General features: G+C 40.1%; 1 protein-coding gene across 5 annotated transcripts in view; it reads right to left on the bottom strand.

Moving 5' to 3' along the window:
* Nucleotides 1-14,354, bottom strand: part of SH3GL2 (SH3 domain containing GRB2 like 2, endophilin A1) — a 90,734-nt gene that overhangs the window by 17,017 nt on the left and 59,363 nt on the right. For 4 of the 5 annotated variants that reach the window (XM_077345146.1, XM_077345145.1, XM_077345143.1 and 1 more), the window contains exon 2: nt 2,724-2,792. In XM_077345146.1, the coding sequence (XP_077201261.1) occupies nt 2,724-2,792 (69 nt within the window). Of the gene's footprint in view, nt 1-2,723; nt 2,793-6,588; nt 6,695-14,354 lie in introns of all 5 variants that reach the window. The other variant, XM_077345147.1, reaches the window with a different exon arrangement.

Genomic DNA, 14,354 nt, shown 5'->3' with positions numbered 1-14,354 from the left:
AAGAGTAGGAATCAAAAAGTACTAGATAAAATTCTGCAAAGGCATCTATGATAAATAATACTTTATCTTTCTTGCCCACCCTTCCAATACAGCTCAGGGCAGGTAAACAACATCATAAAAATAAGTAAGCTAAAGACATAACAGTCTAAATTCCCCCAACCAGTATGCCAGACAAGGCCTGTTTTTAATCTCTTTTGCTCTAGCAGCAGCATACACAGCTTTCCCCCTATTGATCTCCCTATCTTCAGCACTTTTGTTCAACTTCTGCCTTTTGTATACAACAATATACAAAATTCATACTAATGCCACGTAAGATCCTTCCTCCAAATGTAGCAGCACAAAAGCAACTAGCCTACTTACTAATAGCTTGCACAGAACATAATGTTATCAATTTGCATTTTCCCATGCATGCATGTATGCATCCCATGTTATGTATACATACACATTTCTTTGTATTGCTGTGTCTTACTAATCTTCTCTCCATGTCCTCTTTTTATTTGCTCACTCACCTGCTTTGCTGACTGATGACAATGAACTCTTGGGGGATTCTGGAATAATTAGCGTTTATTATGCATCATTACAATGCTTAGCAAAGCAGTGTCCTAATTGTGGTCTCTATGTATCAACATACAATGTCAAGGTAAAAAAAAACCAAGGCCAACTTTAAAAGCAGTGAAAAAAGACTGAGCTATAAAAGTTCATTGTCGATTCATCATTCTGCTTGCACTCGTTCTTCAAATGAAGACAAATATTCTTTTAAAGAAAACAGGGATGGGAGTTGCTGTGTATTAGTAGCTCAGGAGTTCATCTGGTTAGATCAGGGGAAGGGTTAGATCAGAAGCTGAAGAAGCTCAAGATTTGGACTATAAATTACCAGCTATACATGATCCAGTCCATTGAAGTCAATGAAGACATTTCCATTAGTTTCCATCAGAGTGGGAACACCACAGTTTACATGTGAATTCAAAAAATGATGGAAAGCCAAAAATCATGTAAATAAAACATCAATCTGGAAGTGCTTCCACACTGAAACCACTTCCCGGCTGGTGCTGTCTTTTCAGGCAGGAAATGTAACATTTGAATCAAGTGTGATGTTTTGGTTAACGGTTTGGAATAAAGTTAAGATCCTTCCTCCAAATGTAGCAGCACAAAAGATATTGGTTAGCAGTATCTAACCAATATTTCCAGAAAAACACAAACTAGGGCATCCAGAGTTGTGTAACATACCTCAGACTCTTGCTTCAGATCAGGGTCCAACTGCCCATTGTCAATCACATAAGACAAGGAACCCTTCCATTAGTATCTATCAAGGTGCTAGTGTTATAATAGTAGGACAGCCTGATGTTCACCTGGCCTTTTGTTCCTCTGTAGGAGGAAGGTGTCTTTAAGCCTCCTTGTCACTGCTCTCCAGGCATATCTGAACATTAGAGTGAACTTACACCTAGTAATCAAGTTCTTTCAGTGCTGGAATACTTGACAACCCACCAGTCAAAACAGCCCATATATAGATATCGAAACAAAGGTAAGAGAAAAGGCAGAAGCAAGATCTTGCTTCAGGGTGTTCATTTCATAGTATCTTCAACCTTTAAGTTATTTCTGACCCTCTGTCGTTACAAGTTTTCATAATTCAAGTGGTATCAGAAAAAAAAAGCAAATATTTCATGTGATTAAATCATATGAGTTTATGCTGCTCAAGCATATTGGCTATGCATAACAACAATTAGCTTTTGATTGTGATTAGATTAGATTATTTATTTACGGCCGTTGATTGTGTTTTGGGGCCAGTTTCGGCACAGAACTACCACCCTGAGCCATATGGGAGGGCAGTATAAAAATCTAAGAAATAAATACACAAATAAATCTTCTAAGCCCACCATCTTCAATGGACTTTGTGCATAACTAGACTTGGGGTGGCACTTTTGTCTTTGGTGATTCAAATAGTGACTCAATTGCGCAGCAGAAGCTCAGTTGGGCTGTTGTGTTTTTGATTACAGTCACTGTCTTGCTTCCACTTGTGAGGTGCCCCTTTTGCTGTGGGTCAAAAAAGCACTTAAAACCACAGGCAAGCACAGCACAGAAGAGGGTTGCCTCTGCAATTGATGAAGAGTAAATGGAAGGTACAAACGGAACAACAATTTCTGATTCAAACTACTGTGTGTGTACTGCTGACCTGGTTAAGGTTATCTTTTTTTTTTTACTATATATATAATTATATTCTATACACATTGACTATAAGACTCACATCCCATATGTGGGATATAAAATTTTCCAATCAGAAATGAGGTGGGATGCCCTAATCTGTTCAGACCACCCAGCCTCTTAAGCATGTGGCCCTTTCTCTCACAAATCCAGCTCTGTGCCATAAACAGGAATGCCATTTTTTGCCTCAAGTAGAGGGGGGAGGGAGCAGGAAGACTTGGATTTTGTGTCCCATATTAGCTCTTCCCCATGTGTCCAAGGCCTCACTCCCTTTTGACTAGTGATATGACATATGAGGAGTAAATGAGCTCAGAGGAGACTGCTTCTTTTTGCTGCCTGTTGGAACTTTAAGGGGGGGGGAGGGCTGCAGTCAGGACTAGTGAGGGCCATCATATGACTTTTCATCACATTAAGAAACTTGTACTGCCTTAATTAGGCTCTTATGGCAACTTGATATTCAGATTTCTTAATTAAAGTTTCCCAGAATGTTGTAAGGATACATTACCAATTGTTTTCAGACTCACCCTTTCCATTTCTTTGAAGTCCTCATCTAGCTTGGTTCCTTCTGCTCCACCAACCTTCTCACTTACTTTCTGCAGGACAAAAAACAAAGAGAGAGATGACTGAACCTGATAAGCTGGAAGTAGCTTTATTTCAAGTTTTTTGTTGGTTTTAAAGGTGCCATTGGACTCAAATGTTGTTGTACTTCTTCAGACCAACATGGCTGCCCATTGGAATCTTTCTCTGAAGGATGCAGTTGCTGAAGCAAAGGTGTCTGACCTCAAGCCTCATCATTTCACTTGAGGGCTGTTTCCACTATTGGGATTACTAGTCAACTAGGATTCACATATAGATAGTTCTACCACAGTAAGAGAGTCAAAGAACTTCCTAGTAATAAAAGCCTTAGGGCTTACATAAAGAAACAAAAGGGTACAACAAATGAAATCCATAATGGTGCAAAGCACATTGAGATTATATTTCTGGTAGAAATAGCGTGACCCTTTTTTATGGAAGAGTCATAGCAGCCTCAGGCAGAATCTTCAGAGTGTGTGATAGAAATCTTTCAATTAATCAATCAATTAATTAAAATTTCCTTGACAATTGCACTCTGTACTGATAAAGATCGATTATGCACTTTGTGACCGTAAGGTGAATTTCAGCCATTTCCCCAATCCACATTAGATCCCTGGGGATAACCTGGGACTACCATTTGATGGTAACAGTCATTGTTTATTGGGGAAAGAGAGAGGGAGAAGCATCATAAAGGAGAAACAATGTATGTTTGATATTCAATTGTTATAACTATCTCTTAGCCGGGCAGGCCACATCAGCCTATTAACAACACAAAGCTGACTGGAGAACAATATGTAGACATAAATCTTCTGGTTTTTTTTTTTTTTTTTTTGCTTTATGAAAGCCAAAGCATATTTTAGGAGCTCTGGAAGGCTTCAAATTAGAGTTTGATTTAAGCCATTGCTATAACTTTGGAGATGATGCAAAAATGACATTTGAATTAAACAGGTATATATAATTTGAAATATATTTAGTATCAAAATGTGTTTTGATAAGAACTGTACTAAACAGATACTGAATTCTGACAGGCTGCACTACAGCACCCATTGGAAGTCCTATGGAGTAGTGGCGACAGCAGCATGTTACTTCTCTGCCACCACTGCGTCAGCTAGTTCACAACCAACTCAGTAGCTTATTTATCTCAAATTCTGCTTAGTCCTAAAGAGAAGCCATTATTGTCTCAGGAACAGGTATTAGTTGTGATGCTTCTGTCAAGGATTTTGCTAATACAATATAATGAATTCATTCTTATTTGGATGCCAGCTGTTACAGTGCAATCAGGAAAAAATGCCGAATAATGTTGCCTGGCCTATTTATAGATTATTTTGACTGAGTTTCCATGATGGACGCTGATGAGCTACTGGGATCTGTGAAAATCTTTACTTGTGTCCTGGACTGCTGCGTACCCTGGCTGCTGAAGTCATGCAAGCATCCCTTAGTGTATCTCATAAATCAATCACTAACTAATGGCACCTTTCCTCCACCACTCGAAGTGGCAATTATCTATCCACTACTTTAAAAAAACCCCATACAAACAGAAGAGTGATGCGGACAATCATCACTCAGTCTCTAATCTGCCATTTCTAGACAAAGTGATTGAGAGAGCCATAGAAGACCAGCTCTTTCTGGATAATTCATTTGCTCTAAACCCTTTTCATTTCAGCTTCATTTCAGGTTGGGCTATGGGACAGAGATAGTCCTGGCAGATTTAGCTGATAACCTCCATCAGAGTAGACAAAGGCTATGTCTCTTTGTTGCTTCAACTAGATTTATTTGCAGTCTTTGTTACACAGGATCATGCCATCTTGTTGAAGAGTTTCTCACAGAAGTAGGGATCGGCATCTGCATTAACTAGTTCAAATCATTCCGCATTCGAAGGGTTACCATTAGAGGCCAGTTGTTATCAGCATAGGGCCTATCCTGTGGGCTTCCACAGGGCACAATCCTATCCATGATTTTTAACCCCTATGTAAAATCTATGTTGTGCTTCCCTGTTTTGATGGGATATGGGTGACCCTTGTGACTATGTTACCAGCATAGGTATTATATTGAATCCAGCTGTTGTGTATGTGGACATTCTGCTCAGAACAGCAGCATGCAAATGAAGGATCCAAATCCAGCCAATGAGTGATTTGTCTTAGGACTTGTTTATGGACCAATCAGATAGCTCTGTTAAGGGCCAATCTGGTTCCTTGGCAGGCCAGCTCAAATGTATATAAATTCTATGAGTTCTTATGTTTACTGTTCAGCATTTCTTGTTGGAGTTGGTGTTCAATAAAGAGCTGATTGTGTCGGTGTGTGGCAAAGTCAGAGTCTTAACAACAGCTTTACTTCTGGAGAAGTAAGAATATAGCTACAAAATCATCACATTTTCTTCCAACTATTTAGCCTGGACATTTGGCCATTTGGCCACAAACTGCATTATTCTGGAGGGATTTTTTCCACAGATAATAGAGCTGTAATTAATCCAAATGGTTCAGAAAGATGCTGTGGTAAAGGGGGTGGGCATACTGGCTGTTGTTATATGTATGATCCTACTATGTAATTTCTGCATCACTTAGGCCGATTCTACATGGGTGGAAAAGGCCGAGAGGGAGCACATATGGAAGCGGAGCTGCTCCCTGCTTCCACATAATGCCAACATTAGGCCAGCTCTCTCATGGGCCTGCCCCAGATTGGGCCCTTATTTGCACCACCCAAAGGAAATGCAGAAGAATTTGCTTTCCCTTTTTAAAAGTGGGGGCCAATAGGGCATGTCCAGCGACAGGCCTGTGTGGACTCAGAAGAGCCGAGCTAGGCCTCTTCCCCATCCTGTGGTGACACAGATGGGGCAAAAAATGCCCCAGTTAGCTTTGCAGCACTTTGCAGTGCAATGGGGCAGAATGGGACTTTTTCTTTATTTTGCAGGGACTTCCTGGGGGGAAAAATCACGGAGCCCCCACGCACACACAGGGGAATCTGTCCACCACCACTGTGTTTCTCCAGGGAGGACACATTTCAGTAGGGAACCAGCTGCCCTGCTGTAATATGTTCCCCGCAGGGACACATTTCAGTGCCAGAGCAGATCAGCTGCCATGCAGAATGAGCCTTAATGTGCCATGTTAATGCTTGTGTTTTGTTTTCTGCTGTTTCAGATTTTTGCTTGCTTTTAAATTTTTGTAATCAAAATCTTATTGCATTTTTTTACCTGGCCCCTATCTTAACTTTTTGATCCAATGGACTGTCCTATGGACCGTATTCACTAACACTATAAGATCTATCTTGAATCTCAGTGAGAAAGGCAAACTATAAAGGTTATAAATAAATAAAAGTACAGTTGGGTTATGCTACTAGAGCTTTAAAATCTACAGCCAGAACATTTACTGTGTATTATTAGACAAAATTAGTCCTCACAATTATTCATTCAGATTAGCATAATTAACAATTGGATAATTAAAGACATTAAACAATGATTAAAATATTTAATAACCAACTTTTAAAAGTACAACACTGCAGCTTTTAGCTATTCTTAATGATGGCTAGATACAGGCAACCCTTTGTATCTGGTGTGATGTAAAATCCTCACTACCACTTGGTAAAATGATTTACAGTGCAATCCTTAAGTTGAAGAGCTTAGAAGGTAGAGGCTATACTAATAACCTGTTCCTGTTCAGAAATCTGAGGCTTAGCTGACTGGCATAAATCACTAACAAGCCTTACATTTAATTGCATAGTTATATATAAATATATAGGGTTTTCATCTCCAGGTTGGGAAATTCCAGGATATTGGGGGGGGGGTGGAACCTAGAGAGGGCAGGGTTTGGGGAGGGAAAGTACCTCAGTGGGGTATACTGCTATGGACCCCGTCCTCCAAAGCTGCCATTTTCTCCAGGGGTACCCCCAAATCTCTGTAGTCTGGAGATCAATTGTAATTCTAGGAAATCTATGGGACACACATAGAGGTTGGCAACCATATAACTTTCATGTTTAATCAGTGGTGTTCTTTACATATTCCTTATTTCTCAGGTTTTATCTACCATGTTGGTAAACCAGATGAGACAGAATTCAGATGATAACATGCATACATGAAATGCAAGTTTAAAAATTAAGAAATTGTGAGAATGGGTGATGACATTAATTGCTCACTGGACAATATGGATGCTAAAAACAAACCAGGGAAGAAAAAAATACCCCAAATGGATGGCATTAAAGTAAATTTACAGTACAGTCAGGGTAACTTAACCATCAAGACTGAAGCAAGATTTCTGACAACTTTCTTGTCAATTGAATGTACCCCTGTTATGCTGAAATAACAATAAAAATCATCTTGCAAAACCAAGGCTAATAATGATAGAGTGTTTGAGAAATCATTAATTCATAGGAAAACTATAAATTGGGAGTGATTTGACAACACAACACACACACTACACAACTAAGATCTGAGGCAAGTGCTGGAGGCAAGTCAGTCATGGCAGTTTTTCTCTCAAACCCAGTAGCTCCCAACAACTGCACTGACATAGTTACACTAACACTTTAAGGAAGGAAGTAAATAGGGAAGCTTAATCTACAAGGGAACATCAACATTAATGAGAGACTAGTGCATGCATAAATCTATCCTCCATTTCACCTGGGAATGATGACTAAATGGTTACATCAAAAAATATGAGTATTGAGATGTGGTTTGATGAAATAGAAAGAAGGGGTACCAAGTGGGTATTCTGGGAACAGGGACAATGGGGGAGAGGAGGAAACCCATCGATATCTCAGAGTAGTAGAGAGATAGGGAAAGAACATTGAAATAACATTAATTTCATTGTACTCTAAAGTAAAAGACCCACTCTGTGAATCTTGTTGTATTGCTACTGTATTCTGCTGTATTCTCCAGGTAGCCTAATCAAGCAAAATAAGAGAATGTGGATATAAGCACTTCTAATCCTTAATAGGATGCTGATCAAGAAAACAGGCGTCCAGAAAGGAGGCGTTAACACACAAAGGTGACTCTGTAATTAATCTATCACTACTCATATGACAGAGTAGAGGGTTAAATGGATCAGTACAATAGTATTATGTGGCACCCTACTTAAGACTACAGCTCAGAAAGCAGTTCTGCACTTTTAAGAGTGTTTTCAGAACAGTAATTAATTGGAAGTTTGTGTTTCATTAATCAGAACTTTTGCCAAAGTGTTTGGCAGGGTTTTGAACCCCTAAACCATTTCAAAAGTTGCATATTTTTCACATTTTACAATAGTATTCAAGGTGTACAGACTTACAGTGACGATTAATGTTGCCTTAATACAGATTCTCACAATCATTTATTATGTTCTATGTTGCACAAGGAATGTGTCTCCAAGCCAGAAACTTGCCTTGGATGGAATAACTCCCTTCTTATCCTCTTGGCTATGTATGTCCAAGAATCTGACTGAATTTAGTCAAGAAAATTTTCTCTGTGCTGTGTCTTGTAATAGTCTGCCAGTTATGCAGCGTGTGATCCTTTCTGAATGGTGTGTACAATTATTAGTTACAGGAGGAGAACATGAACTATAACTCCCTCCTATCTTATTTTGGTACGTGCTGTCATTGTGGAAGGGAAGTGTTACCAGGTAACAGTGAGGAGGAGCAATCACTGTGGTGTATTTTTAAATTAAGAGTAGAATTTTAAATAGTCAATAAAGAAATCATCAAACAAGTAACAAGACTCTTCCTCGATCCAAGATGGTGTTTGCATCTGAAGGGGGGAGAAACCCAACTTGGAGGAGCAAACATTTCCAAAGCATCAGATATAACAACAACAACACTACAAAGAATAGATCTTTATGACAACATACCGGTGACAACAAAAGGATGCTCTCTGCATACATACTGGTGCATGAATTTAAACTGGTGACGTATCTATCCTCAGCAGTTAATACTTCCAGACCAGTAATTTCCCATTTTCTTTTATACTCAGAGCAATCTTTTCAGGTGCAGGAATGAAGTGTACCTGCAGCTTTAGGTTAATACAGAAAGCCACTGGAAACTTGGGGAGCACAGACCTATGGTTACTGATAAAAGACATGGTATTCACATGCTACAGTAACACTACTGAGTGTAATGTGCCTGCCTTAGTTGTCTGGACTTAGTTGTTTTGAGCCTGCCAAGCAGGGTGTGCTGGCAATACAAACTGATTAAGTGAAATCTCCCTGCTCAGGTTCTCACTAACAAGACCAAGGGGTGGCAGGTTACAGTGGATGAGCAAAAGGGTTGTGTTCTGCATAGTACAGGGACTAGATTTTTATGGGGATTCTTGTATTTTATTTTTTATCTTTTGTAAGCCACCTTTTTCAGGAGGGGCGAGACATAAATTAAATAAATAGATGACACAGGAGGTCCATTCCAACTCTTTTATTCTATGATTCTAAGATTTCCCTTCATTCTCAATATCAAAAGACTTTTCAATAGTGGGATGGGCCCAGCATATCCCAGAGATGTCTGCCCTGCCCAAGGTAGTGGCTGTTTCATTAACCAATGCCTGGTTCATCGTTTTCCTATCTTTACTCAATCAAGAAGAGCACTCAGGTCATTAATTTATGCTCCATCCTGTTTTAGATGCTACCTTGGATTCACCCAGACTTTTGTGTCAATGCAGATGTGGCTCATTTCAACCTAATTAAAGTATCAGAACAAAGTTTGAGTTGTGGCACCTTTAATGCAAAATATGAGCTTTCATGTGCAAAATTTGACAGCAGTTAACCTTAAACCAGCCAGTAAGGTTCAAACTTTTTATCGTGGACCAATCATACTTCTGAGAAAATAGGTTCCCATGTAGAATTATGGGATTCTTCCCCATTAAAAGAAACATCCCAGGCTAGTGAAAAGTGTGCCAAGTTTTTCCCACTACCTGAACACCCCTGCAGCTGTGTTGCAGGCTCCTTTATTTCTCCTTACTCTGTGCCTTGGACCTCTCCAGACCTCAACCACAGTATGTCCCTTCCCGTCAAACTTCCCAGTTCCCTCCCTCCTACCTTTTAAAAGCATGCCTTCTTGCTGGGGGAGGGATGAGTGTGAGGTTACTTAGGGAATTAGTTCTCATGTACTTTACATTTTTACTTTTACTTTGTTTTGTATGCAATAAAGTCATTTGTGTTTGAATTCACACTCTTCACAATTTTATTGTGGGGGTTCATACTGAAATCCACCCTGGCATACACAGACCTACAAGGCCCTGTTATTCCTTTCTGGACCCCCCCCCCAAAAAAAAAATAAGAAGTTAATTTCCACTTCTCTGGGTTCAGTGTGGGTAACACTGACAGAATAAATATAGGCACTTAAATCAGTGTTTGATATACGTGCCCTGTTCTTCCTCATATTGTTTAGAATTAATGTATGATGCAATTTATCCAGGGATAATTCCTTCTGTGCTTTCCATGCAGGGCTAAAAGGCTGCATGTTCTCATATTTCTGTGACTCAGACATTAAAAACGAGATCTGAAAATCTGAGCATCACCAGGTGCCTCATTTGATAGCAACGCTGTGGGTTCTCCCATCTTGCCAGCCTGTCATTGCAGATTCTCTGCTGCAGCAGTGTTATTGTCCACCCACTGGGGAACAAAAGGCAGAGTGTGCGTGGGAGGACAGAAGGAACAGTGGTGTGGAAAGTGCCCTACAGTACAGCAGATCTGCCTTGTACAAGGTCAGGACAAACGATGCCAGCAGTGACACATGGCCTATGTTAACAGAAAATCAATCTTGCTACTTTCACTGAGGGGTGATTTGAATAGCATAGTACAAACTTAGCAACAGCTCAAACAATTACCAAGAAGGGATGATCACAATTAATGCACCAGTGTTGCTTTAACTCCCAGCCCAGGAGATTGGTGTAATTTTCTCATAGTCTTTGGGAGCAGACTGCATTGTTTCCTTTGCCACAGTTAGAACTACCAAACAATGCAGCTCAGTAGGGGGTCATGGGAATTGTAGTCCATGGACATCTGCAGAGCTCCAGTTTGGCCATCCCTAATGCTCTAAAGCTTATACCCTCTAAATCTTGTTGGTTCCTAAGCTGCTATAGGACGTGAATGTAGCTGTTCTGCAGACTAACATGGTTACCATCTGAACTTTTCAATAGTGTCAGTTTTAAAAATTACAAATGAAGCAAAGAGAGTGGCCCAAGAGAACGTCTTCTGTTCTCCCTCTCCCATAATACTAGAACTCGGGGGTACCTAATGAAACTGATGGGCAACAGATTCAGGACAAAAAAAAGGGTATTCACTTAATGAGTATTTCAATAGTATAATTTGCCACCAGGGGGTGTAGTGGTGAACATGAACACAGATGGCTTTAAAAGAGGATTAGACAGGTTCATGGAGAGTGAGCCATGATGACTAAAAGGAACTTCCTTCAGAGGCAGTAAACCCTTGAACTCCAATTCTAAGAGGCAACATCAGAGGTATGGCCTTGTCCTCTATGCCCTTTTTGTTGTCCATCCAGGGCACCTGGTTGGCTATTCAGTAACAGATGATGCTGTGAGAGAAGACCATTGGTATGATTGAGCTGGGCACCTCTTACATTCCTACGATCACAACAGGATGTTATATTAGAACATGGGAAGCACTATATAATTGCTAAGGATGCACCGTAAGTTTGGGTGTGCAGTTATTGCAATAGTGACTGACTGTTCTGTTCTGTACTGACTTTAATGTACTCCATACATTTTCCTGTGTGTTTAAATGATACCGTTGCAGTCAGATTCAGTCTGTTTATTCAGAAATAAATATAACATGGTTCAGCGAGGATCACTTTCAAAGAAGGCTGCATAAGATTGTAGCTTTACACCTTGTAATACAGAAGTTTACCTTTTATCATCATTTTATCACAGAGCAAACTATAATTAAGAATGCACTGAGAGTTCAGAAGGAAACTGCCATAAACCTAACTGCAACAGGCATTTGATAAAATACTGCAAAAAGCACCTGTAAGGCAGAATCAGTGGAGGAGACACAAACAAACAAGGCTTTCAGCACAACACAGCATGACTTCCAGACATGCTTTGTCCCTGCCTTAGGTCAGCCAAGAAGACATTGCTTCTGCAGAGAATGCAAAAGTACAGGCTGTTGAAATAAAAATTGGTTGTTTTTTTAAAAAATGTATTTCTTTTACCTTGCAGCATTACTCATTAAACTCTCAAAAAATTTAATCAAACCCCACATGAACTGAATAAAAAAGAGCACTGAGCTCTTGGAATTACCCTACACACCAGCAGCATCTTTGTCTTGCCTTGGCTTGAGTCACTTCTGCAATGGCGATATATGCATGGCAGCTCACAGTCTCCAGCAGGATTTCTGAGGAGCCATCGCACGAGCTGTCTTCAGCAGGAAATATCCATCATGCTGCAGCTTGATTTCTGTTTACTAGTGGCAAGCCCATTGTTGTGACAGGCAGGTGTATGCGTGGGATGAATTGTCTATAGTACAGATCCCGACAGAATGTGGTACATTTCCACATTTTGGTTCAGATGTCGTAGAAAAAGACATGGTTTCATTAAACCATAGTTGGCTGGTTAATCATCCAAACGTGGACCACAGCACTAGCAAATGCAAGGACATACCTCTGTCTTAGATCTGCAACTTTGTCTTGAAGTCACTTTATTAATCACAACTTTGTAGAAGATACAATCACTGTCTTGGCTTAATTCTACCTTATTGCCAAGAGCTGGTTCTTGTCTTCCTAACCTGAAAGGAGACTTCGTGAATCAACCAGTATCTAAGCTTATAGGCAAAAAACATGTTTGCGTGTCAAAGCACTCAGGTGCAAATGGCAGTGGGAGCCTACCCTACTACCTCTGGGACTGCCCCACCCTTATGAAAATCATGCAGGTGAGAACACGCATTGTTTGACTGTCACGTCTATGGGGCCTTTCATGCCTTTGTGGCATTTTTGGCTGCCAGTTGCTTTAACTTTTCAGACACAACTGTTCATGTCCTGTTCATAATGCAAGACTGATCCAACTTTTATGAAAACTCTGTCTCTGCTGTGTCTGGTGAGCTTCTGAGCTGCTGCAGAGTAATCTCTTACATCTCTGCTGTGTTTCTGAAAGCACCACCTCTTGTCTTTCCCTCTCATTCCCATCCCCACAGTTCTTGTCTTCTTAAAAAAAACACAAGTCAAGAGAAAAGCGGCATATAAGAAACAACAACTCCTATTTTATTCCCCAAATGGTATCACATTTACTACTTTAAACTGAGGTAAATGCCTTCCCTGAACAGTTTCTTTGATTTTGATAGCCTTTTCTATGACTGCATTTGAATAATCTTACAAACTGCAAGATAGATTGAAATTGGTATGTATCCCATGGTTCATTTAATTATATGTTAATAATAACGCCACGTGATGTCTTCCTGCTAATGAGTAGCAGCTTTGTGAATTAACGGTTTGATTTCTCTCTAGCAAGCTGTCTTAAAGGCATCATATTTGCACAGAAAAACCTGGATGATTACAGTTGGCATAACTGTCTACATAAGGCTAAGGTTAGGACTGTGACAGTGTGGAAGATCAGTTGTCTTTTTGGTGAATGCTAGGCAAACTGGTTGAGCACAGGGGTGGGATGTGCGCAGTCACAAAGCTGTTTTGATAGAGACACTTGAAGCCACTTGAATCACAAGGAGGTTTGTACTGAAAGCATGAGTTCACAATATAGTGTCCATGTCTCATTTCATATGTTTGACTTTTATAGACATTTGTCACATGGCTGTCAGGCCATAGCCTGAAGAACTGGACTTTCCCCTTTAACATTAAAGATTCAGTGAAGACTGTTTCCCATTCAGAGTGTGTAGCTGAGCATGCCTTAACCTCTTCTGCTTGCAGTACAATCCACTCCAACTCAGCATCCTGTACCAAATCAGCAGTGATACAGCATAAGCCAGAGCATAACGACGTCCTGCAGGGTATTCCACCAGCATTTTGTGATCCAGTGTTAAGGACACAATATCTGATCTGTAGCTGCTGCAGTAGTTTTATAACTTAGGGCAACACAGGATTCCCCCCTCTTGTTATGAGAAAATGGGATGGTTCATTCCTTTCCCTCTGATAGAAAAGCTGTTGCAGTTTAAAAACAACAACAACAACTTCTTTCCCATATCATCCAAGTGAGGCCGTATGTGAGTGCCTACTGACTGTGGCAAAGAAGTCAGTCAGCTGGAGCAGTTATTTGTGCCAGTTGAAAGACAAGGAAAAGAAAGGAGGACCCTGGGCAATTGTGCCCAGCACTGGCTACAGTAGGGGTCCCATTTGCCCACTTCTGAGAAAGAAATCCCTGCCAAAACACCCTCATTCTCTACTCTGAAAGAGAGGGCATAGTTGAGGCACCAATGTTATTTCTGGTTAAACTTGGAAGTCATGTCTCAGATGCTCTAGGATTCTGCCAACCAGAGATTTCCATTCAGCTTCTTCCCTCAAAAAACTTTTCAAAATTTTGCATCCCAGAAAAACAAAACAAAAAAAACCCTCCATCCCCTTCAAAATCTGTCTACTGCCACTAAACAGATGACAGTCAAACTGATCCAATAAAGGAGATCTAAATTTATTTATTTATTTATTTATTTATTTATTTATTTATTTATTTATTTATT

Source organism: Paroedura picta, chromosome 7 (assembly GCF_049243985.1).
Source record: "Paroedura picta isolate Pp20150507F chromosome 7, Ppicta_v3.0, whole genome shotgun sequence".
Taxonomy (NCBI): domain Eukaryota; kingdom Metazoa; phylum Chordata; class Lepidosauria; order Squamata; family Gekkonidae; genus Paroedura; species Paroedura picta.
This window is presented reverse-complemented; position numbering and strand designations above follow the sequence as displayed.